This window comes from Eublepharis macularius, chromosome 8 (genome assembly GCF_028583425.1).
Source record: "Eublepharis macularius isolate TG4126 chromosome 8, MPM_Emac_v1.0, whole genome shotgun sequence".
NCBI classification, from domain to species: domain Eukaryota; kingdom Metazoa; phylum Chordata; class Lepidosauria; order Squamata; family Eublepharidae; genus Eublepharis; species Eublepharis macularius.
In genome coordinates this window covers 14,862,859-14,889,321 of record NC_072797.1, presented here as the reverse complement: position 1 = coordinate 14,889,321, position 26,463 = coordinate 14,862,859, and the positions used below count along the sequence as shown (strand labels likewise).

Sequence of the window (26,463 nt, the reverse complement as noted above, 5' to 3'; positions counted from 1 at the left end):
GGCTGCCCATCTTACTGCAATCCAAAGCAGAGTTACCCCCATTTTACGCCCACTGAAATCAATGGACTTAGAATTGAGTAACTCTTCTTAGGACCGTACCGGGTGTCATCCGCCTGGCGCCTCAGTGAGAAAGGCGGGCGCTCCACATTGCCCATAAAAATGAAAATAAAACTTCCGTCGACTCTCTCTCTCTCCTCAGAAATGTCCTTCTTCTCTCCCCGCCTTTCCCGCCCTTCCTCGGGAACTTTTCCGCGCTCTTTTTAGCCTTCTTCCTCCCGCCACCCCCGCGGCCATTGCTGCCCCTCGCCTCCCTTCCCCGACCCGGCCCCGCCGTCACAATCCGCGCCCGGCCGACCCAACAATCCCGGGCCGCCCTGCCCGCCGGCCGGCGGGGCGAGATTGGGCCTTGCGCGCGAGATTGCGAGGAGGGCCGCGCGCGGATGGTGCCTGAGGGGACGGCCGGCGAGAAGACGGAGGGGGCGGCCGAGGAGGAGACGCCGCCGCCGCCGCCGCGGCCCGCCCTGCCGCCTCCCTGCCCTGCCGCCGCGGCCGCCTCCGCCCTCCCGCCGCCCGGCCGCCGCCATCACCCAATCGCCCGGCCGGGGGAGCGGCGCGGGGCGGGGCTGGAGCCGCCTGCGGCCGCCGGAGCCGGCGGAGGGAAGCAGCAGCCATGCCCCGGCAGCGGCGCTGAGGCCAGCGGGATCCGTGGCGGCGGCAACTGCAGCAGCGCCCAGGCCGCGCCCGCCTCGCCTCAGGCCCGGGAGGCGGCGGCATGCCCCGCGAGGCCCACTAGCCGCAGCCCGCCGCCCTCCTCCGCCATGCCGAGCGGCAGCGCCTCGCCGTCGCCGCGGGAGGAGGCGCCCGAGCCGGGGCCGCTGCTGCCGCCGCCGCCGCCCAGGCCGCCGCCGGGCCTGCTGCTGCCCTATCACCACCACGCGGGCCCGCTGAGGGAGCGCCTGGCCGGGCTGGGCCTCCATGAGGCGGGCGGCGGAGAAGCGGCGCCGGGGGAGGAGGAGGAGGACGGCCTGGAGCTGGAGCTGGCCGAGCCGGCGGAGGAGGAGGAGGAGGAGGGCGGCGGGGGCGGCGAGGACGAGCCCGGGCTGCTGCTGGCCTCGCCCGGGCTGGCCTCGGTGCTGCTGCCGCCGCCCTTCGAGGCGCCCGAGGTGGGCGGCGGGGCGGCCGCCTTCTACGGGCCGCCGGGCGACGAGGCCGCCGCCCACCCGCACCACCACCCGGGGATGATGGCGGCGATGCTCTCGCAGGCCTACGGGGGAGGCGGAGGGGGAGTGCCGGGCGCGGCGGCGGGGCCTCCCGGGCTGGCTCTCAGCGGCGAGCAGGCGGCGCTGCTGCGGAGGAAGAGCGTCAACACCACCGAGTGCGTCCCGGTGCCCAGCTCCGAGCATGTGGCCGAGATCGTGGGCAGGCAGGGTGAGTCTGCGGGCCCAAGCTGGGGAGCGGGTGGGAAGGGGTAGCGGCTGCTGCTGGGAGGGACGGCTACTCCCGAGGAAGCTCGCAAGCGAGAATGGGGAAGGGGCGTATCTGATGCACTGGGAAGCGAGTGATACCGGGTGGGGGGGGGGATCTAACAAACAAGGGTAGTGGCTTTGAGAAGATGCCTTTATGGCCCATTCATTTGGGATTAAATCCTTGGACAAAGCAGGTTGAACACAGTAAATGACTCCCGAGGAAGCTTGCAAGTGATAATGTGGGGAGGGGTTAATCTAATGCAATGAGTTGCAAGTGATTAAGGGGGGGGTTATCTAATAAAAAGGGTAGTAGTGTGTAAAAGATGACTTCATGGCCCATTCGTTTGGGATTAAATCCTTGGACAAAGCAAGTTGAACACAGCGAGTTACTCCCGAGGAAGCTTGCAAGTGATGATGGAGGGGAGGGGTTATCTAATGCAGTGGGTAGCAAGTGATTGAGGGGTTGAATAAAAAGGGTAGAGGCTTTGAGAAGATGCCCTTATGGCCCATTTAGTTGAGGTTAAATCCTTGAACAAAGCAGGTTGAATGCAGTGAGGGTTATTCCCGAGGAAGCTTGCAAGTGGTATGGGGCGTGTGTATCTAATGCAAAGGGTAGTGGCTTTGAGAAGAAGCTTATTCATTTGGGATGAAATCCTTAATCTGGGGGAAAGCACCATTAGACCGAGGGAGGGTTACTCCTGAACAGACTTGCCAGTGATATGGGGAGTATATCTAATGCAGAAGGTAATGGCTTTTTGGAGATGCTTTTATGGGCCATTCATTTGGGATGAAATCCTTCATCTTGGACCAAGCCGATTGAACAGAGTAAGGGTTACTCCTGAGAAAGCTTCCAAGTTATGTTGGGTAGTGGCTTTGTGCAGATACTTTTATGGACCATTCATTTGAGACCAAGACCTACTGAACACAGGTTGATTGGAGATTAATCTTGCAACGGGTGATAGGGGCGGGGTGTTGCTGAACTAGATCCTAAAAATGGCATGAGGGTGGGCCCTGAGTGTGTGCTCCTGGGAACCTAACTATGCCCTGTTAAATAAAGTGAGATTTGACACTATGCTTCTGAGGAAATTTATGCACGCTCTCCTATCTGCAAGGAATAAACGGGGGGGGGGGGGCTGGATCTTATGCACTATTATGATCGCTGCATTGGGTGGAATCTGATGGACGGGTGGCTTTGCCGTAGGGCAGAAGTTAGGAGAGCCCTTGGGACTGAGTTTGGAGAGTTGCAATCCCAGTAAGAGCAAGTTAAGGCCTGAATTGGGCCCTGTGGGAAGCGTTTTGAGATTGGGAGGAGGTCAGCTTAGTGGGTGGAGAATCTGGGAGGTTAAGAGAATAGTAGGCCCGGTTGTAAATCGGGTCTTCCCCAGATGGACAAGAGGAAGTGAGACTGTGGAACCTGAGAAGGGTTTGTCTGGCCTGGGTGAGGGGAGAAGAATCTGCACTCTGTTTGGCAGAGGAAAATGAGACTGCGCTGACGTTGTTGGATGGCCAAAAAGGCGTCTCCGGGCGTGAGGCTGTCATGGTTATGCATGGTGGGTGGGCAAAGGGACGGCAGCCTAAAAGATGGAAAATGCTTTGTCCCTTTTGTGTCCAAAGAAGGAAGAGCTGATGTAGAAGGGTGTGGGTTAGTTTTAGGAAGAAAAGTTCCAGGCAGTTTAATATTTAATTCAGGAGGCCTCAGGCAAGCCTGGACGTGTTTCAAGAGACACCGGGCAGATTTTGGTGATTTTACCACGGTGGCACTGGCAGTTGAACTGCAGAGATCTGTGAAGCGTTTCTTAAGAACTTGCCAAAAGAATAATTGGGGGCAAATAAAATGTCCGTCCGCGTGAGGAGAGTAGTATTGCTTTAGAGCCGTAGTTTTCAAGCTTCTGACATCCCCTTCAATACTTCCAGAAGTCTGAAAACTTTCAAAACCTCCTTGCAAAGGAAATCTATGCTTCTTTCCCCCTGACATAAAACACAGGAATCTCACCTCAAATATCACAAAAGACATTTATATTTTATTTTTCACGTTTCGCATTTATAAATACTGGGCGTGTGCAGAATGGCTGTGAAATACATTATGAAAAGGCAAACCCACGTTTGCCATCAAGACTCCCACAGCTGCCTCTCTCGGCTTACCCAATTTCTCCTCCTCCCTCCTGGCCCTCAAGACCCACTTTTGATTACCCTTGGATCAGGGACAGAAGTGAGCTCAGAGTGCTTTGAGGAAATGTTGCGTTGGAGGAGATTTTGTCAGGAAAAATAAAAATTGTCACACATGAGAGATCTGATTCTTGCAGAGTGGATGAGGCACCCAGCTTTATTTTATTTATGTCATTTATAGTTACCTCAAGTCAACTTTAGGGTGGGCTTTAGGAAGAACTTCCTATCTAAGAATAGCAGATTCCTAGAACAGATTACCTTCGGGTGCGGTCCAGTCACCATCACTTGAGCAGTTTAGGCATGAATTGGGTTGGAGTTGTTGGTAGATAAAATTCTTGGGGTCACAAGGATTAAGTTGAGGACCTTCCAGCAGGGTGTTTGTGTGGTGGTAGTGACTTCAAAGATCAGTGAGTGGGGGCAAGTCATTATTTCAGCCTTGGCTGTGAGAATAAAAATAGCACAACCATCCCATGTTCCTTGGGAGAGTGGGGTTATTGATTTTAATTACATTGGAGCTCAGTAATTGTAGGTGTGTGTGCATGGCCCTTAGCTAAGGGCTCCATGAGAATTGAACTCTGTGATTCTGTGGTCACGTTCAGGGAAGGTTTTGATGCACCTTGTTGCACACAATTTGTGGTGATTTGCTATAGGTTATAAAATGCTTGTTAAGCTGCTGTTTTGTTGCGGTTGGTCCCTTGAGCAAATCTGTGTGGCTTGTAACTTGTGTATGGTAAGGGTAGGGTAGAAAGGCAGCTCAGGTGGAATTTAAGCACTTTGTTTCTTAGGCTGCGGTAATTCTGATGTGATTGGGGGGGCAGGAGTGTTGGTGGAAAGTAAAGAGCAGAGCAAGTCTCAGGCAACATACAAGTTCGATGAGGCACAGAGAGCTATTTTTCCCAGCTTTTAGAAAGCGACTAAAATTGTGGCACTCTCTTCACTCCCATGTCTGTGTGATAAAGTACCCCAAATTTCATTCAAGCACAAACAATTGAATGATTTTTTTATCCTCCAGTCTTAGCCAGTAGGGTCAATTCTCCAATGCTTTCCTGACATCCCTCGTCCCTTTTAAAAACCACCCCCATCTTTATTGTCTGGGGATACAATAACCCAAAGTTGGCGGGAAGGAACTCTCAAGAGTGCAGTAAAGGCCGCGGTGACCTTGGAAGCATAAATAAGGAGCTGAAAGGGGAACAGTTGCGTCTGCAGATGTAAAGATAAGCTGGGTTACTCTTTGCCGCGATTCTTATGTAGCAAACTACTTTGAAAACTTTGAAAACAAAGCGTCATGGTTGATTATAACTGAATGTGAAACCTTAAGCCAGCCGCTCCAAGCAACATTGTAACTACTGGTATTACTAGTCAACTGGCTTCTGAAGGGCTGCTCCTGCTAGTGAAGTTAAGATGTTTTAGATTTTTAAATTGTCATGGTTCCGTTCATGTGTCAAACCAAAACTTAAAAGGCAAGAGTTTCACTGTGACCAAAAGGCAAAGCATGTTGTGTTTACAGTTTGCCTAGCCAAGGTCTCTGGCCCTCCTACTCCGGCTTCCGGTTGTCTCTTCTGCCAATTGACCTGTTTTTCAAACTCCGCTTTTTATGATAAGGGCATGGCTTATGATGTGATAAAATCAAGTGCAATCACTTCCTTATGGAGGTTGCGATCACTTTTGATAAATACATTTCTGTTAAGCTAATCATAGCAGCATATCACTTGCTTGTTTCTTCTATGAAGATTACTTCAAAAGTAGGATATTGACCAGTTTAAGAGCTGATTAATCCTCAGCCTTTTAACCAATAAATTGATTAAATTCTTACATTTAATTGCTGAGGTTTTTAAATCAGCGTTTAAAAACCTCAGCGTGGGTGCCTGTTTGAAATGTTGAAGGAAGTGTCGAATTTTACCATACAGATGTTACCACTTGTCCTTGGGAAAGGCTATCATTATTTTTTCATTCTCCGTTACAACAACACATCAGAAACAAAGTAGCCTCAAAAAGGGAAATATGAACCCTTAATTTGTTCCTCCACCAGATAAGATTTGCCCTCACAAAAAAAAAAGGAGGCACCCCCACTGATTTAATCATTGAATGCTGTAGTTGATTAAAGTACCAACTAAAGCTTGTAGTCTTGATAAAAAGATACATAGCTGACTTCTTTCATATATTACCCATATGGTAAACAACTACCTAAAAACCGTATGTGCAAAAAGCGTTTATTATAACCCTCAGTGTCTTTTACCCATGGTAAATGGCAAGTTGAAGGAGAAATTCTCTCTCTAGTAGGATTGCCAGCAGCCTGGAGGGGAAAAAATGACCTATCCCTTTAATAGAATGTTATTTACCAGGTGATGTTGTTTACCTCTGCCATGAAAAGTTTTAGCTGCCCATTTCCTCACCTCCAGCCTCTATTAAAGGGGCAAGACATTTTTTTCAGGCCTTTTGGCAACCCTAGTTTCTAGTAGAGCTACCTATGAACCCTGTTGTAAATCATACACTGTAACAGGGCTCATTTCGAGGGGGAACGCACAGGAACGCAGTTCTGGCAGTTCACCAAAGAGATCACGTCACGTGGCCCCGCCCACCTAACTCGGCCATTTTGGACCTGTTTTGGCCTATATTGGGGACGAAACGGCCTGGATCAGGCCTCTGACGGGTGGTGGATCACTCTCCCGCTCATCAGTGGCCTGATGCTAACCACTTGGGGCCCCTTTTCAGCCATTTTCAGCCCTTTTTTGCTGTTTTGGGCCCAATTTTGGCCCTGACTGGCCAGGATTGGGTCTAAAGCAGCCAGGATAGGTGACGTCAGGGTGTGTGGCATATGCAAATCAGTTATGCTAATGGCATATTTCTGGTGCTGTCAAGGGGCATGGCATATGCTAATAGGTTATGCTAATGTGTTACGCTAATGAGTTCCTCCAGCTGTTTTTCTACGAAATGACCCCTGCACTGTAATATTCCCTGAGTAACCTTTACTAAAATAGTAATATAAAATAACCATTCCAGAAATCTCACTGATCCACCTCTTGGCTAGCTACTATGGAGGTTTCTCAGGTCCGTGCTTTTTCAACTGCTGGCTCATGCTGGAAAACCCATCTTCCCCTCTAAATTCATAGCGCTTGTACTCTTGATTCCTGTTCACAATTTGTCTGAAGATTTTCGGGCCATATTGTCTTCCAGGGAAACAGAAGGTGCAATAAGAGACCATACCTTAAAGCAGAAAATGAGAACATGCATTTTAAAGGCAATCATCTTACTCAGAGTAAAACAGAGAATACAACATGGTGTATTTCAGTTTCCTTCTACTTTCAAGATATTTGAGGAATTACTTGACTTGGTCTATCAGCAGTGAAAGTAGTACCAACTGCAGCTCCTAAATTGCTTGTCTATGTTAATGTCACTTGTCCACTCAAGTGTCAGGCTCTCTCACAAGCAGGCTCAAAAACAAGAAAGCGGATAGAAACTGGCACAAATGTCTGTTTTGGCCTATGTCATGATTTCTAAGTCCATACGAAGTGGACTTAGAACCACACAAAACAACTTTAGGTTGGTATCAGACGTGAAAGTGATAGGCAAATTATTTTCACTGTTTGCTGTTAAAATGCCACAAAAAGCTATTATTTCTTAAAGCTTGGGATATACTTCTTGTATGGTCTTTCCCAGTTGGAAAGTTTAGTTTAGTTTTTTTAATCGTGGAATACATTCTCAGGAACTTGATAGCTAAGGTCTTCTCAATGTTATTAGACTAACGATAGGGTTCCTTCATTATTGTTGACTTCAGCTCTTTTACTTTGTCTTAGGCTTATGCAGTTTGGCTTGTGACCCCAATATAGAGTTGCTGTGGCAAAGATCAGGTAATAACCTACAAAAACGATGCTGGTCTGATAATGCCAACCGACTCTTCTTTGTCCACAGTAAAATATTCTATAGAGCCAAAGATACCTCTGTGTAGGTGGCAGGCTTCCTTTTTGTTTCATGTCATCAGGGCTTTTTTTCAGCTGGAACGCGGTGGAACGGAGTTCCGGAACCTCTTGAAAATGGTCACATGGGCTGGTGGCCCCGCCCCCTGATCTCCAGACAGAGGGGAGTTGAGATTGCCCTCGGTGCCGTGCGGCGCAGAGGGCAATCTAAACTCCCCTCTATCTGGAGATCAGGGGGCAGGGCCACCAGCCCATGTGACCATTTTCTCCGAGGGCAACCTACTGAGTTCCACCACCTCTTTTCCCAGAAAAAAAGCCCTGCATGTCATTCTTTTTAGCAGGGGTCATTTCGTAGAAAAAGAGCTGGAGGAACTCATTAGCATAACTCATTAGCATATGCCATGCCACTTGCCATCACTGGAAGTGTGTCATTAGTATAACTGATTTGCATATGCCACACCCCCTGACATCACCTATTTTGGCTGTTTTGGACCCAATCCTGGCCATTCAGGGCCGAAATTGGGCCCAAAATGGCAAAGGGGCTGAAAATGGCCAAAAAGGGGCCCAAAATGGTCAGGATTGGGCCGCTGATGAGTGGGAGAGTGATCCACCACCCATCAGAGGCCCGATCCAGGCTGTTTTGGCCCCAATCCAGGCTGAAACGGGCCCAAACTGGCCGAGAGTCAGGTGGGAGGGACCGCCTGACATGTGATCTCTTTGGGGAACTGCCGGAACTGCGTTCCTGTGCATTCCCCGTCAAAATGGGCCCTGCTTTTTAGTAAGGACAGGGTTGGTGCTTGCATGGTCCCCAACCCTTGTTTCATGATTTGTTTTTGTAATTCTCATAAATATCATACTTTTTTATTATTCTTTTGCTATTTTTAATAAACCTAAAACTTTTAAACACTGGAACATCATTTGACTGTAGTTAATCAGTCTTTATCAACCAGGCAAATGACCCATCCTATCATGAATAACTTTGTGATATCAAGGAGAAACACTTTTAAGCCTTCTTTTCTATAAGGAGACACTGAGCCCGGGGTTCAACAGGAACTGAGAGAAAAGAATAGTGGTAAACAAATGCATGTTGCCGTATTTGTATACTTAAAACAATTCTCAGAATTTCTGCTGTTTGAAATGAAGAACCAAAAGCTGGCCATTTGAGAGGGCTGGGGAAATCCATATTGAAGGTTACACCATGTTGAGTATACTCCCTGCTGAGATCTGTGGAGCCATTGCTGTTTAAAGAGGAGGTTAAACCATCATCAGGGGTAAGTGTTTACCAGGAAATGCCATGGTGGCATTGCATTAGCAGGGGGTAGGGAGTGACCACAACTCATGTTTTGTGTGAACAAGGTTCAGGATTAATTCACCAGCCTCTCCTTTTAAAATGGATTCTGACGGAGGGCCATAGTCAGGGAGGGGAAGAGCAGAGTGGTTTTCTTCATAGAGCACCTTCATATGGTGTGAAACGTCACCTCTTTCAGATGACAGAATTATAGCACACCAGACAAAGCTGCAAACAGGTGCCTTGGTGCTACTTTGTAGTCACCGAGGGGTGCCATTTTTTAAAAAAAATTCTCTGTGTTTATAATGCTGAAAAGTATTTCCCTTGCCTGTGAAGGTACAGAGATGTTCAGTTTGAGCACGGTGGTAAGAACTTCCCGCAGGGAGTTGCGCCTGGCTCAGTTATCACACAATTTCCAGAAATCTCTGATATGGACCCTTTTAAAATTTCCTTTTGAGCATAACTATAGAAAATTATCAGGAGCCTTTATTGATACTCAGGAATTGACTGCGAAAATGGGAGCCTTCATGAGTACTCAAAAATTAACTGCAAAAATGGTGGTGTAAATTCTGCCAACAATAAAACTGAGCGTAGGCTTCTGAGCCACACTTGCCACAGCTCCATCCAGCATTGAATAATTCTACCCTATATAGTTAAACAATGTAAATTCCTCCTTGTGCCTCCCAACCTGACAGATGTTTTCTTGTTTCGGGACAAGCACAGCTTGTGCAATGCTGCAGAAAAGTGAAAGAAAAATAGACGGTGTGTGCTGTTACAGATCTCTCTTGATTGACTTAAGTAGAAAAGGTAAAGGTAAAAGTAGTCCCCTGTGCAAGCACCGAGTCATTACTGACCCATGGGGGGACGTCGCATCACGATGTTTTCTTGGCAGACTTTTTTTTTTACCCGGTGGTTTGCCATTGCCTTCCCCAGTCATCTACACTTTACCCCCAGGAAACTGGGTACTCATTTTACCAACCTCGGAAGGATGGAAGGCTGAGTCATCCTTGAGCCAGCTACCTCAACCTGACTTCCACCAAGATCGAACTCAGGTCGTGAGCAGAGCTTGAGCTGCAGTACTGCTTCTTACCACTCTGCACCATGGGGCTCTGTAGTAGTTTTATTTTTAAAAATTGTTGCAATTAAAAGAATGTTTAAAAATGCAAAGGTTTTGAAGTAGTATGAATAGATTCCCTGCTTGGCTGCTTATTCATGCCTACATCTGTCAGTCTGTTTGCTCTTTACTTAGTGTTAAGTCTTCATTTTAGAGGGTTTTTGAAGTCAACAGAAGTCGTGGAGGAGGATTTCTGAGCTTTATAAAGCAAAAAAAAAAAATACAAAGGCAATTTTCTTAGCTGGAAGTCACCATAAAGGTTGCATTTTGTAATCCATTTTCTGTAAACTCTACATTTGTACAGTAGTTTAAAAATAATATCAAATGGACTGGGAGAATATCTCTATCAGAAGCTCTTAGCCATAATAGCTAAATGAATTCTTCATATTTAGAGGCAGCACACCAGATGTTTGGAGTAAACAATGAGCATGAGATACTGCCTTCATCCACTACTTGTGGGCTTCCTTGAAGGCATCTGATTAGCCACAGTTGGAGATGGAATGCTGGATAGACAGACCCTTAAGCTGCATTTGGACATCATAATAAACTGTGGTTTGTTTAAACTGTGATTTGTGCAAAAAATTCTTTGTTTATCTACCAGATATAAAAAACAAATCCTGGATTGTTCACGTCTTGCCTCTTAGCCTCTGAACAGGGAAGATATCTCCCTGCACTGCCATGTTGATGGCCAAGTGGCCACAAGGGACACAGCACTACTTGGCTAAGGGGAGTTTTTGGATTCAGACATCGTGAAAAACAACAGTCAGTCCAAATTATGGTTAACAACGCCAGCTACAAATCAGTGATGGCTGAATGGAGTCTTAGGTGGTCTGCGACCCATTGTTTATTGTAATGTTTGAATGCAGCCATGGATGTGACAAAAAAGTTACAATTAAACCAAGACTGGACATGGACACTGCTTGTTGTGCCATGCTTGCAGGCTTCCCCCCACCTTCCATTTGTCCATGGCACTTGACTTTGATCATGTTCCAGTTTGCTGTGATGCCAACTGTAAGTACATGGACAAATTGCAGTTTATACCTCACAAACTGAGGTTACAAGGAGGGATTAAATTGATGTTATGAATCCCAATTTGTGTGGACTAAACAAACTCCAATTTGCCCAAGCACTTCCATTTGTCTGTCTTGGCGAATTGGCATTTGATCAAACCAGGCAGTTTTCGATCAAGCTGTGCATGAGATAGTTGGGAGTAGTTGGGAGGAGTGAATGTGTGAACAACTGAGATCGTGCCTGATCTCTGCTTAATCACAGCCATTTGTGACATCTGAATGCAGCCTTTGCCTGATTTAGGAGAACTATTGCACTTAGGGTGCCAACAGTAGAACCTGTACTGCAAGACATGAAAAAAGGAATGAAGTTGCATTAAGATACGGGGTAAAGAATGGATTTGGCAATTGTGATAAAAGAGGAGAGCAGTCTTTGTCTTGGCTGGCAGCGATGGTTTTAAAACTAGGTGCGGCTGGGCATCAAGATTGTAGTTTCTTGAGAGAGAATGATTTTAGAGTGGTGACTTAACAGAAATGCAATGATAACCTAACTGAGTAAGATAACAGCCTGATGACAGATGTCTTCACACCTGAATTAGTACAAATTAAAATAAGCCGTTTTTGTTTCATTTGCGGTACCTGCTGGAACATATATGGATCAAAACGCCCGGATACTGTAACCTGAACGGGTTAAGTGAGGTCTTTTTGCCTTCCTGTGATTCAAGGGTGGGAGTTGCGGGCACATCCCATTTCTGCAGCTCTTGAAGAATTTATAGCCTCACAGCCAGTACAGTCGATAGAAACGGCTGCTGGCAGGCTGCAGAAGTAGCTCTTGGCTCCTCCGTTCATTTTTACTACAAGCTTTGCTCTGTATTATGTGACACAGAGTCATTCAGAATGATTTAGTGTCCCCTCCCCCAAAATGAACACAGTTGAGCTCGGCTGACAGCAGGCGGAGGATTAAGGCCAGGAATAAGATTTAGTGACCTGCCCTTGAGAATTAGCTATTATCTGCCCACTGATTGGCTTGGTTTCCCTCCAGCCTCAGTTTAGTGGCTGGCCTTGCCCATTGCATGTGATGACATCACAGACTAATAGCAACCGTTGCAAAGTGAGGGACCAGAGACCCACACATGAGGTTTGCGTAGAATCTTTTCAACTTCCGGCCTCTTAGGAGTAAGATTGTGACGGTCAGAAGGTAGGGAGAGGGGGGGACTCAGAAGATGGTCTGAAAGCTCAAGGTGCTATTCCACCTCCGTAGCTGACCAGGTTTTATCCTGTGGAGGCTGTCTGAGAATTGTGTGGAAGTCAACCTGAACTGTTGGGGGTTTTCCGGGCTGTATTGCCGTGGTCTTGGCATTGTAGTTCCTGACGTTTCGCCAGCAGCTGTGGCTGGCATCTTCAGAGGTGTAGCACCAAAAGACAGAGATCTCTCAGAGATCTCACACTGAGAGATCTCTGTCTTTTGGTGCTACACCTCTGAAGATGCCAGCCACAGCTGCTGGCGAAACGTCAGGAACTACAATGCCAAGACCACGGCAATACAGCCCGGAAAACCCCCAACAACCATCGTTCTCCGGCCGTGAAAGCCTTCGACAATACATCAACCTGAACTGTTTGGGGGAAGCCAAAGAGTGGAGTAGTGGTTTGAGTGACAGACGAAGAATTGGGAGACTTAGGTTTATTTTATCTATGTATTTTATTTATGTCATTTATGGTCCGCCTTTCTCACTGAGACTCAAGGCGGATTGCACAGTGTGAGATTAGTACAGTCAGTATCAAGGACAGTTTCATAAATGATGCCATAGGGTAAATAAATAGAAGTTTACAAAGACATAACATTAGCAGAAATCCAATACAGAGTTGAAGAAATGCTGAAACCTAACTTAAGCAATTCTAGAACTGACATAGGAACACGTATTTAAGCCACAGACAGTATGTAAGGCAACGTAGTGAAGTCTATGGGTGAAGTCTATGGAGCATCTGAAACCCTTACTCAAATCCTGACTCTGCCATGTAAGCTCACTAGGTAACCTTGAGCCAGTCACACACACACTCAGCCTAACCTACCTCACAGGGTTGTTGTGAGGGTGAAATGGAAGAGAGGAGAATGCTGTAAGTCGCTTTGTGTCCCCACTGGGCAGAGAGGTGGGGCGTTGAGGGAGAATGCTTCTTGGAGACTAACTCCAAATGAGCAAAGGGTCTAGCAGACAGAATTTATTCCTTTAGTTATTCGAAGAGTTCCCTGTAGTGTTCAACACAACAGCTAACAAACTGTGATATGATTGTAAGATGAAAAATACAGTATATTGGATTATGGGGCTCCGTTCCATGAACAGTAGAGCCTTCTTCTGAAGCAACATTTGGATCAAGGGAATGGACCTTGTGCCAGGCTGTGGGTCACCACTGTCCATGGAACAGATCCACAGTGGCAGAGCCTAGCCATGTAGTACCACATTATAAATATTTAATCACGTAACACAGGAAGACCCTTTTCGGTTAAAACCAGAAGCACAAAAATTAAGATACATTAATTCAAAAGCAATGGAAGTACAGCAACAAAACATAATAGAAACAGCCATAATTAAAATGCTACTTTACATGATAAGTTACATTACATTGGCCTACAATTGGTCCCCCACCCTTTTACTCTGTGGGCACCTTTGAAATTCACAGAGTGGCAAGTGCAGCCACAGAAGGCTGAACGAACCACAGAACAGCAGGGGGTGAGGTTATGCATAAATCCAAGAGTGACTCTTCAGCATTTCATCCTCTGCGTAACAGGATGCCATTTAAGATAAACACATTGTTTACAAATATTTTCTTGCATATATATGTACGATTTGCCTTTTAGGCCTGCAGTGAAGATTCTTGAGCTGTGGTGGCAGCTGCTGCTGAAGCAGCTTTTTAAAGGAAATTTTCACGGTCAGTCAGAAGCGCTGCTGGACAAAAGCCCCACCTGGCCCTGTCAACTTTCTAAAAAACACTTGGCAGCAGGGTGGATTTGATTTAAATCAAACTGATTTAAATCATGATTTAAATCACGATTTAAATCACTAGTCATTAAGGCTTGATTTAAATCATAGTTTTCTACATAAAGACTAATTCTTGCTGGTATAACTTTTAATATGCAAGTAGATGCCTGCCTTACCGATAGGTAAAGGAACTTCATTAAAGTATTCCCAAACTGGGTCTCTTTTACGGCCTGCTGCCATTATAGGTTTTTTCCTCCAAGGAAAGAATGTGATAAACGATGTATTGTCGAAGGCTTTCACGGCCGGAGAACGATGGTTGTTGGGGGTTTTCCGGGCTGTATTGCCGTGGTCTTGGCATTGTAGTTCCTGACGTTTCGCCAGCAGCTGTGGCTGGCATCTTCAGAGGTGTAGCACCAAAAGACAGAGATCTCTCAGTGTCACAGTGTGGAAAAGATGTAGGTCAAGCACCAATCCATATGCAAAAGAACCGCCTCAGGATACAGTGAAGCCTCCCGCCATTAGCATTCCACACCCTGGGAAACTCTTACAGAATGACTCAGCTCAACCCCACCCCTCCTGAGTAGATACAAATGACCTACATCTTTTCTACACTGTGACACTGAGAGATCTCTGTCTTTTGGTGCTACACCTCTGAAGATGCCAGCCACAGCTGCTGGCGAAACGTCAGGAACTACAATGCCAAGACCACGGCAATACAGCCCGGAAAACCCCCAACAACCAATGTGATAAACCTCAGGTCATACACACAAAAGATCCAAAGACTTGTGCAGTATTGTGCTCAAAAAGTTTCACTTTCATTTTGTACTGCTTGCCCCTCCCTCCTCACACTTAGTTTCTTCTTGTGCAGATCTATTCCACTCCAAACAATCAGAAAAATATTGTTTCTATTCACTGAACTTCTTGAAACTTAGCACTGGAGGGGTTGATTCTGTCTTCATAGGTTTGTAGAACAATAGGATTAAGGTCTTTTTCTCAACTCTGTTCATGTTATAACATTTTTGCTGTGAAGAAGAGGCACGTGATCTCTGCTGAGCTGACACAAATTCAGTTTTGAGAACTGCAAAACCAAGCATCTGTGATAATATCTTGTAGGCAGAGAAACTGCCCAATAATCTTACAAAAACCTCTGGAAGAGCATGACATTGTGAATGGATTAATGGAATTTATTTACCAAAAAAATTAAACATATACAGCCTTATTCTACATAATTAAAAACTAATCTTTATTTCATGATGGAATAACCTTTGGATGGTAATATATTTTCCTCAAAAAGCATTTTATTTTAAAAAATCCGATTTAAATTTAAAAAATCCGATTTTTTTGATTTTTAAAAAAAAATCATTGATTTTTATCCACCCTGCTTGGCAGGCACCAGGACAGGTGTAAGTGGGTGCAATGGCACCCATAAGCATCATGTTGGGAGGTTGACAAGTTAGCTCCTTTTCTGAATACAGAGTGGCGTGCAGTTGTTTTAACATCATATTTATATCTTAGGTATGAGTTGTTATTTGGGAAAAGTTAAACATTTTCTAAGGTGGGGGGGGGGCTTGGGATATTTTTCATTACTCAGATGTAGCTCTCCTTAAAAAACAGGCTGGCAACCCCTGAGTTCACTATATAATAATTTAATAATAATAACATTCGATTTATATACCGTCCTTCAGAACAATTTAATGCCCACTCAAAGCAGTTTACAAAGTATGTTGTTATTATTAGATTTGGCATGAATTGAAATACAAAGCAAGTTTTGTCACGGAACAGCGTTTTGTGGGGCCGTGGTTATCACGAAATTATCACAACATTCACGACTTTTTGGCCTGTTTCATTAGCTTCATGAACGATTTGTAATTGCAGACAGGCTGGCAACGATCCATTGACTCCCTAGGCAACAATGGGTCCAGACCTTTTGTTGCCATTGGAACCCCAATCATAGCCCACTTACCCTTGACTAGCAGCTCTCTGAGCCATCTGGAGAGCTTCCATTCTGCCCTGGCCAGGAGCTGGGGGTCAATCCCCTAGGCGACCAAGGAGGTGGGCCTTCTGTAGCCATGGGTACACCAATCTCACCATTCCAAGCCCTGTTAGGCAGGCCTGTTAGCCAACTATAGACCTCCTGTTCTGATCTATGTCAATGTTTTGCTAGGATTGGAGTGGGAGAGTGTGTGGAAGGATTTGGGGTTGTGCTTTTGGCTGCTGCTGCTTTAAAGAGACTGAAAGAAGCCTCTTATTTCCAGCTCTTGGCCTTGCTGTGGGAAGGTCTTTGGGTGAGGGTGCCTTTTTTCCTCCACCCACCCCTCACTCTGTCTTCCTGGCCCAGCTCCACCACGGCCGGTCCTTCGTCCTCCTCTGATCCAGCAACTCCTGGTCCCCGTTTCAGTCATGCACTCTGGCAGCACTTCCCTTCCCACCCTTCTCAGTCAACGCATTGCAAACTGGGAGGGTGGGTGGAGGAGAGCCTGCTGAAGTCTCCCTGCGAGTTTGGCATCTCCGGGTATGAAAGGGGATGTTGAAATGCCCCGGGTTCTTACGACTCATGAAACTAACGAATCGTTTCAGCAAACATGTCAATTTTGTGAAGTTTCATGATTCGCGATTCGTGGATTGCGACGAAACACGAAACTCTCATTTCAGGCTTTTTCCATTTCGTGCCCATGTCTAATTATTATCCTCACAATAGTCACCCTGTGGGATAGGTAGGGCTGAGTGAGCTCTGGGAGATCTGTGACTGACCCAAGGTCACCCAGCTGTCTTCAAGTGGAGGAGTGGGGAATCGAACCAGTTCTCCAGATTAGATTCCTGCCACTCTTAATCACTACACAACAGTTTTTCAGAAACTTAATAGCGCATAAGAATACTACCAGGTATGCTTATTATAGACCCCAAGTGAACAAAAACATTTAGGGAACATGAGCATATAACAGGCTTACATTCCTGACTGTCCAAACTAGAAATGTAAAATTTCCAGAAAGCCATGAGCAGCAGGAAGTGGAGAAAAAATGGAAAATCGAGTTAAAAATAGGAAGATATGCTCCCATCAAACCTGATCTCTGTTTGCTGATCTAATAATATAAAATGCATCATTTGTAATTAGGTTAGCATATACTATTGTACTGCTTGATATATTTATGAAATAAATGTCTTTGTTTTCTAAACAAAAAATAGCCAGTATACACAATACTTGAGAAAGAGTTGCAAACTGCTGCAAGCTATGCTACCGGAGCATATGTATCTTACTTTTTGCCATCTGAGAGAAAAGAAGAAAAATAAAAGTTGAAGATTATATTATTTGATTATTAAGTTAACTTTATAAAATTGAAAAATCTGAACTATTTAATAATGTATTATCATTAAACATATTATAGTATATTAAATGCTGCCAATTATTTCAATTTTTAAAGAAACCTTTTAAAAGTTGTATATGTCTATAATAAACATAAGAATGATCATTATATAATGCTGTAGGATGTCATACTTCACATTTTGAGTAAAATCTTTTTTTCATTTCACTCATTCCAAAATGAAAAGGTCAGGGTTTTTTCTTTGTTTCCTAACATTTCCCAATTTTTCCATCACACTATATATTTTGAGTGGGTAAAACCTTTTCTTGAAAAGCATTTCACTTATTCTAAAATAGAAAATATTTCATAAGAAATATGTTCCCTCTGTTCCCTCAAAATTCCACTGTTCCCTCAAAATTACAGATATTTCCTTTGAAACTCTCTCTCTCTCTCTCTCTCTCTCTCTCTCTCTCACACACACACACACACACACACACACACGGCCTTCACATCTCTAGTCTGAACACATCTCTAGTCTGTAGCAAGGATATTTGGTAAATTCCCTTGTGTTTAAGAAGTTCCTCATGTTGTGAGAAGGAAGTTGTAGATAAGTACAAGCAAGGGAAGCCCCAGTACATATGTGCAGGTTCAGGCTGAAGTTCAATCTCTTGCTATAAAGGGAAGTTAAAAAATCCCATTAAAACTGCTTTTAATAAAGTTTCGTCTTGAATGTCACTTTGTACAAATGTTGCATCCCATACTTTCCATTCTCCAGATGATTCTGAAGTATTCCTCCTGCCTCCTCTTCCCCCTAAGCATATTTCTGTAGTCAGTTATTTTGCAAATCATAAATAAAATTTAAAAAAACAGCAATGCTGGAGTTTGGACATTGAAGCTGATCCATAGTTTTTTTTTCTTCATGAGTTGTTTGAGGCTGTACCTGTGGGGGCAGGGTATGAGGTGCTCTAGGTACTGTAGTATAAAGATTGGACTTGAATTAAGGAGACCTTGTTCCTATCCCACCTGTCCGTGAAGCTCACCTTTGACCTAATCTAACCCTAGGGTTGTTGTGTTATTGTAACTCACCTTCAGTCCTTAGCTGAACAATGGTGGGCTAAAAGTGCTCCAAATGAACAAAGATAAAATAGCTATCTTGGGAACCTTCTTAGGTCTGAAGTAAAGAATATAAATCTTTTAAACAATAAATAAAATAGAACAATCCGTGTATGCTACTTTGCACTGCTACAGGGAAGGGTTGGATACTAGTGCCATAAAAAAAATGTCTTCCCAACCTCTGTTTATAATTTGACCCTGATTGCAATCTAAGTGAAGGAAGAGTTGTTGCAAACTTTTTTTTGAACATTACATATCTGTTGGAGCTGAGAAGAGAGGAGGTAGCAAACAAAGCAGTAAATTCTGCAACAGCAAGACCAACGAGGCTGTGGTGTGGGCCTAGGGAATTGTGCTGATTCACAAAATTCTGCCCAGGATTCCTTGCTTACTTGCTGTCTAGCTTTTGGCATCTTTTGGCAGACATCGGCTATGCATGAATCAAGGTTTGCTTGATTGCCGTAAGGGCTGGAAGCACTTCTCTGTCTATGTTTAATAAAAGCTGAGATTGCGAAGTGGCTGGGCTGCATGAACTGACCATAGCTACAAAGGCTTGTTTTCTAGCCTTTCCACATTTTTGCAAATGTTGTGGCTCGTGGAGCTCTCTGGAGCCTTTTGATACAGAAGATCATGCCATCCTGTTGAGACACTTGGAGGGAGAAGGGGGCATGCTATGGACTGGTTTAAATTGTTCCTCGTAGAACAGACCCAAAGGGTTGCTGTTGGAGACCAGCTGAGTGTGGGAATTATCCTTCATGTTATTCTGTCTCTGTGTAAAGGAGAAATCATTCGTACCTATGGAATTGGAGGTCATCAATATGCGGGTGACACCCAGTCTCTATATCTCTCTGTGGGCCAGAAGATGGCCTTCTACCTTGACACAGCCAATTCCTCCACCTGGATAGATGCAGTGATGACATCAAGGCTAGACTATTGTAATGCACTCTTGATAAGTCTCTCCTCAGTCAACTCGGAGACTCCAGTTGGTGCAGAATGCCACAGCTTGATTATTAACAGGAACTAGGCAGAGCATGCATATTACTTCCATTCTGCAGTCACTTCATTAGCTACCCATCAATTACCTGGAGCTGTGCAAGGTTTTGGCTATCACTTACAAAGCCCTTTATGGCCTTGGTCCCTTATATCTACAGGTTTAATCTTGATGTTACCATGGTGTGGATCCAGGTGGCTAGATCAGGTAGGGGCCATCTTCCGGGTTAGACTGATGGTCTCTTACCCATCAAATCACAGCTGACTTATGTGATGCCATAAGGTTTTCAAGGCAAGAGATGAACAGAAGTGGTTTGCCATCACCTGTCCCTGTGTAGCAACCCTAGACTTCCTTGGTGGGCTCCCATCCAAGTACTCATCAGAGTTGACCCTGTTTGGCGTCTGAGGTCGGATGAGATTGGGCTATCTTGGACTATCCAGGACAAGGCAGTCAGACCCTATCAAATGTGAAAAGTACACTTTCCTTTGGGACTTCAGCCTTCACAACCAGCATTACCATTGTTTTGTCAGGATTCAGTTTCAATTTATTCATTCGTAACCATTTATCAACTTATTAATAACACCTGCCTCCAAAACCAGAAATGTTTTCTCCTAAGACCTTTACATAAAGAATGAGTATGTGGGGGGGGGGGGGGATCGGATTGAACCTTATGGAATCTCACAGGACAAATCCTTCTCTGGTGACAACTGGTCTCCAGCAGGAACTCTGTGAGTCCAATATGTAAAGAAAGATTTAAACCACTCCAAACTATGTACACTTGACACCAACGTCTGTCTCCAAATGTCTCAACAAGATGGCATGGTCCATAGTATCAAAGACAAATCCAGTTTGTGACCCGGTCTACCAGCCAAAGAGCCTTTCATAGCATAGAGAACAATTGTTTGACGAGTAACTACTCCTAGCCCTTGCCTCTGGCTGAAATTATTTACTTAATGGCACTTAATAAGTGGCACTTAATAAGACAGCTTTAAAAGAGATGGAGCAAACAAAAGAGAATAGCGGGGGTGGGGGGATGGACATTTTCTAATGTCGATTCCCTCCCGCAGTGGTTGACAAATACCTGTCACGGCCTCAGTTAGTGAACGAGACCCTATTTGAAGTCTCAAGCATCATGTAATCTAAAAATAAGCAATCTGTTGTGTATATAATTTTCAAAAATGATAAAAATATTAACATTAAATATTTAAGAAATGTGTAGTGTGCCTTCAGAATTTTAACAGCTCTGTTTAGTTTTAAATCAATGTATTTTATGATTATAGCAATGAATTAGGAAGCATTAGTAAGTATCTGAAAATAAATGGAATTTTAAAAATTAAAATCAATACATTGAATTGCCCTTTAATGACTTAAATCAGTCTACCAGGGTGCTGTTGGTTGAGGAAACGAGCAGTATTTTGATGCCTACTTTAATAACAGCAAAAACCCCACATCTGTATGTTACAATCGCAGGCCTAACAGAGTAGATACAGGCAGGGAATTTTGGGCCCTGAAGTATGAATTTAACATCCTCCCCAAAAGCAATGACCGTTCCATTGCTTACATTCACCTGAAATTGTTTTTGAGAACCATCCTAATCCAGGAGTGGTTTTTTTCATCCAGTTTTTGTTTTGTTGTTTGAACGTGTGAATAGGTGACTGAAGCAAAGGGTTTTCAATTAAGGCCTAGTTTTTCAAAGTGTTTCAGTGCAAGTTCTTAGCAGGGAACACTTGCTTGCAATCTAACTCCTCTCCTGTCCCCACCCCCCAGCTATGCTTTCTTTATGTTCCTTTCTGCCCGATCAGTCTATGGACAGAATCCTTGGGGAGGTGAGGGCTGCCATTTATTCGTCTGACCCTTGTCCTTCCTTGCTGATTAGAGTTGCTAGAGCAGAACTAGTTGGCTGGTTGGGAAGGATTATAAATGTTGCTGGAAGGAAGGGTAAGGTCCATAGCATGTTGAAAGAGGCTTTGGTGATACAGTTGTTAATGGAACCCTCCCTTGATCCGTCCAGCCTCTCTAACTTTCTGCTAGTCTCCAGTGTTTCATTCTTGGGCAAGGGGAGAGTGGTGGCGATTCAGAGGTTCCTGGAAGATCCATTCCAGTTTTGATTTGTAGCAGATGATCGCAGTCACCCTGCTAGATGGCCCATACCAGTTGATGGATCCCAGTTGACTCTTCCAGACCTTTCAGTGGCTTTTAATGTTATCAATTATTCTCTCCATTGAGACTGTTTGGCCAGATTGTGCGGCCTTGTTTTGCAATGACTGTCCTTCCTGGAAGGTAGGTACCAGAAATACAGTATTTGATGACTTCTCTTCTGCCTTGTGGCTTTTGAAAGCCCTGTAGAATTGCATCTGGTTCTGTAATGTAATATCCGTCAAACAACTAGGAGAGGTCCTGTGGAAATTTTGGCTTCATTGGCATCAGTATGCTTCTTGCTGTCTGCCTCATGGGTAGGGGCCATGGCTCAATGGTATAGCATCTACTTGGAATGTAGAAGGTGGAAGGTTCAATCTCTGGTACCTCCAGTTGAAAGGATCAGGCAGGAGGTAATATGATAGACCTCTGCCTGAGACCCTGGAGGGTTGCCAGTCTGTATAGACAAGACTGACCTTAATAAACCAAGGGTCAGACAACTTCATGCATTCTCTCCATCCCATCAAATCTTGGATGGTAGAGGAAGTTGTAAACCAGTTTGTGAGGCCAGTGATGGACTGAATAATAGCAAACAGACTTAATCCTGGCAAGACAGAGCAGAGGTATTTTTGTCAGTAATATCTGATCCAGGAGTAAGTGTTACCTTTGCAATATTTGAGGTTGCATTTGCCCTGAAAACTTGCGTATCTATTTATTTTATTTACAGTCTGCTTTCCCAGCCAGCAGGCTCAGAGCGGATTCACAACATAGATATAATAAAAACATATAATAAAACATCGGTAGCAATCATATAATACTGCACTGAAGTCTTCAGTTTTGTATACTGGGAAGAGCTGCAGGATCCATTGTTGCTCCCAGATGGCAGACACTGGCAACAGTGGCCTGGAGCAGTTTTTGTCAGTTTTAACTGGTGTGCCAGCTGTGCCCTTTCTCAGGCAGAGGGAACTGTCTACATCTACTCTTCCAGACTGCTGTGACATGCTGTACGTAGGGCTGCCCTTTAAAAGGTGTTGTGAAACTGCAACAGGTTGCAAGTGTGGCTGCCAGATCTCCATTTCTGCATTAGTATCATTGATTATCAGTTGATTTCCAGGCCTGGTTCAAAGCATCAGTTTTGAACTTTTAAAGTCCTAACTGGTTGGGGCAGGAATATCCCAATGTCTACCTTCTCCCATGTAGGCCTACCCAGATAGTGAAAGACCTATCTGTATGTGCCCACCTTGAGGTAAAGCAGATAGTCACAAGAGAAAGAGAAGGCCTTTTTGGTAGCCCCACTACAGCTGTGATATGTCCTGCAAAAGGGCGTTCATCTTGCTGCCTTCTTTCCCGTGTTTCAGTGGAAGGTGAAAAAGCATTCTCTTCCAGCCAGTCTCAAGCGTGTAAAAGACTTTAATATTTGGCAGTTGACTACTGTTAACTGAGTAACGGTTTATTTTTAATATGCTGTTGGATCTGGCTGGCTTTAAATGCTGCCAGGTTTGATTATCTCTGCTGGTCTTACTCGCTTTTTGGGGTTTGTTTTTGTGCTGTGTAGTTTGTAATCGCAGCGGTGAGCAGCCGTAGGAATCCTGCGCAGGATGGAAATGTTTTAAATAAAGGGCAGGACACAGCAAGGGGGTCGCAGTGATGCAAGAGGCCGGCGTGAGTCAGCTCAGCAAACAGCAGCTGGGAAGAAAGGAGTTGCTCAGTTCCTTGTCACTCAAGCCAATTCCTAGAACTGATAACACCTACCAGTGCCAGCTGTATCACCGAGGTCACATCCACTTGCACATCACTCAGTTTAATATACGCCACGATGTGCCAGCAGTGCCCTTCTTCTGTCTACATGGGGGAAACGCGTTAGCGTGTGTGAGAGAATCAATAAACGCAAATCGGACCTAAGAAATCACAACATTTAGAAGCTGGCAGGGGGTGGGAACAGACATTTTAAACTTTCTGGAAATACCGTTACAGACCTGAAATCACTGTTCTACATACGCACATACCCAGGCTTCAAAGGGAATGTGTCACACGAAAGTGCTGAGTTAGAACTCATCAAAAATTGAACACTTCATGTCATCCTGGCTTAAACAGGGACTTGGATCTCCTCAGTTACTACACTCCTTAATAGCTCTGCAGTACCTGCTTTTTGGCTGTTCTTAACATATAAGCTTTTGTCAATATCAATTAATTTTCACTTAAACTATGTGCTTCTCTGCTTGAATCTCTGGCCCAGTGTGTAACTGCAAATTCTTTTGATTTATGGCAGGATTCCCATCTATCCTTTCTATATCAACTCCTTTTCCCTTATCTGATGAAGGGAGCTTTGACTCTCAAAAGTTCATACCCTGAACATCTTGTTGGTCTTTAAGGAGCTAGTGGTGGACTCTAATCTTGCTCTTCTACTGCAGACCAACACATCTGCCCACCTGAAACTCCTTTCCCCTCCTGCATTGAGAATTTGTACTTGAAAGACTCATGGTGTAGCACACACCAATCCTTGGCTTCCTCCAACCTTTCCCGTAAGATTTCGCAATGTGATATGCTTCACATATCTGAAGAAGTAGGTTGTGACTCATGAAAGCTCATATTGAAATAAGTTTTGTGATCTTTAAGGTGTCTCTGGACACTGCCTAAAACAGCCCTGGCATGTCCCATTACCGTATCCTCCAGCTGTCCTCCCAGCCCTGCAGCACCCATTTGTCATCTGGGACAGGGTAGCTCCTTGCCACGTGCCAGACAAGTGGTACCAAGACCTCTCCCAGCATGGTTATGTGTTGGTTCCAGCCAGCTCATATCCCTGTTCCTCCACAGAGGTCAGTCTTACAGGTGAGTGGATAAATAACAAGGCCTAGGGGCCAGCAAGAGCCCTGAAGGAGAGGAGAGAGCATTCTTCCATTGTTTATTGAGTGCCCCATCCTGTTGATTGCATTGACTTGCTCTGTGTAATTTTCCTTGAGTCCAAGTGAGGCTGGCAGACTATAAATAATGTAAATAAAACTGAAGTACTTCTAAATATCCTTTTGTCCCTGCAGATTTTGTGCCTGCACGCAAAGAATCTCTGTGCACGTAACCCGTCAAGTCAATAGTTAGCTCTGAATTGGGGAGAGGAAGGCACTGACAATGTGGAAGGAGGTGCAAATTCAGATATTTGAAAAACAGTGGTATAAAGGTTAACTTGTGAACACATAATAATAACATTACAATAATAATATTTAATTTATATACCGCCCCTTCAGGACAACTTAATGCCCACTCAGAGCTTTTTACAAAGTGTGTTGTTGTTATCTCCACAACAATCACCCTGTGAGGTGGGTGGGGCTGAGAGAGCTCCGAGAGAGCTGTGACTGACCCAAGGTCACCCAGCTGGCTTCCAGTGGAGAAGTGGGGAATCAAGCCCAGTTCTCCAGATTAGAGTCCTGCCACTGTTAGCCACTACACCAAACTGGGTCAGTGCAGAAACAACTCTTGGGATCTTCATAGCTGTGCTTAACGGATTAGCCACGGGACACCTCCCTTCACTAGAGCAAAGTTGCTCTTTTTTTCTTAAAACAATAACAACATTTGATTTATATACCGCCCTTCGGACAACTTAATGCCCACTCAGAGTGGTTTACAAAGTATGTCATTATTATCCCCACAACAAAACACCCTGTGAGGTGGGTGGGGCTGAGAGAGCTCCAGAGAGCTGTGACTAGCCCAAGGTCACCCAGCTGGTTCAAGTGGAGGAGTGGGGAATCAAACCCGGCTCTCCAGATTAGAGTCCCGCACTCTTTAACAATTATTCTGTTTACTGTCTTTAAATTATAATGGCCACATAAAACAAAGCAATTCTATATCTTACAATTATTAAAATACAGGTACTCTTGAAAAGTGGCGGTATAGTCCTTCAGTTGCAGTGTCTATTTACATTGTATTCTACTTCTCCCACTCCCCCAATCTCCCAGTTTTAAGACCCAGCCTCGGAGAATAATTACAGTTGCTGTTGAATAAGTGCTCCACCCCATTTAGTTTAATTAAAGTTGATGAGGTTAATTCTCCTCTGTGTATACTGTAGTCACTGTAAGACCAGTTGAGCCAGTATAACCTGGTTGCTAGCTTTAAAATCTGCACAAAATGGTTCCATTTTTAGGAGCAGGATATAAGGAGGTGGTCCGTCTAGCCCAGAAATTTCACCTGTAGCAGGCAATGGTTCTCCCCAGTTTGTATAACACCTGTCAGTTTGCTGCCTGCCCCATGGGATTTGGTGAGGGAAGGGCAATGTGAATGCCGCAGGATTTTATAAACTGAACCTAGTTTTATCATGCTACCTGTTTTTACATTTTTATGTAATCTGCTCTTAAGCCTGCTCATATAATAAATAAGATCACAGACTCCCCAAATTTGTATTATCTCTTCTTAACTGGAGGTGTTTGGGGCTGAACTGGTATCTGATGAATGCCAAGTGTGTGCCCTGAAAGTGATCCCCTAGTAAGGGATGCCTTCTCTGAGTGACTGAAGAGATTGTGCATCTTGTCCTATGCGCTTGTCAGTTGCAATGTACACTTATTTGTGCTAAGAATTATTCTTCCAATATCTATAGCTGGTCAGAAAAATAACATTTGTTTACTACATGGCTGCTGTGAATTGTCTTCCTGAGAACTTATCTTTCAGTGTTGTTGGTTTTGGGGGTGGGGGGATTATTAAGAAATATAATTTTCCCGGGTGTCGTTTCCTTATGTGTTGGCTTTCCAGTGGAGATGTAAACAGCATAAAGCTGAATGCTGATTTTGGAAACACTTACGGGAGTTACTTGACAAAAGTGACTCGCACACTCTAGCAATGGCTTGTTTTGTAGCAGTATGTAAGAATAGCTGCCAGGCTTTTCATGTTTCGTTTTTTGCCCCTTAGGAAAATGGTTTTTTAAACCTGTCGGTGTGGAGTAGACAGTTCTGTCCTTTATGTAAGATATACTGTAATGTGATTGGCACAGCCAAATAAAGTATCAATAGCATCAG

At 44.7% G+C, this 26,463-nt stretch overlaps 1 protein-coding gene across 1 annotated transcript in view; it reads left to right on the top strand.

The window, feature by feature from the left end:
- Positions 1–649: 649 nt before the first annotated feature.
- The window catches only part of MEX3C (mex-3 RNA binding family member C), a 47,917-nt gene continuing 22,103 nt past the window's right edge, over positions 650–26,463 (top strand). Inside the window, exon 1 of the mRNA XM_054987311.1 lies at positions 650–1,428. Coding sequence (XP_054843286.1) covers positions 819–1,428 — 610 coding nt within the window. The 5' untranslated portion in view covers positions 650–818. The remainder of the gene's footprint in view (positions 1,429–26,463) is intronic.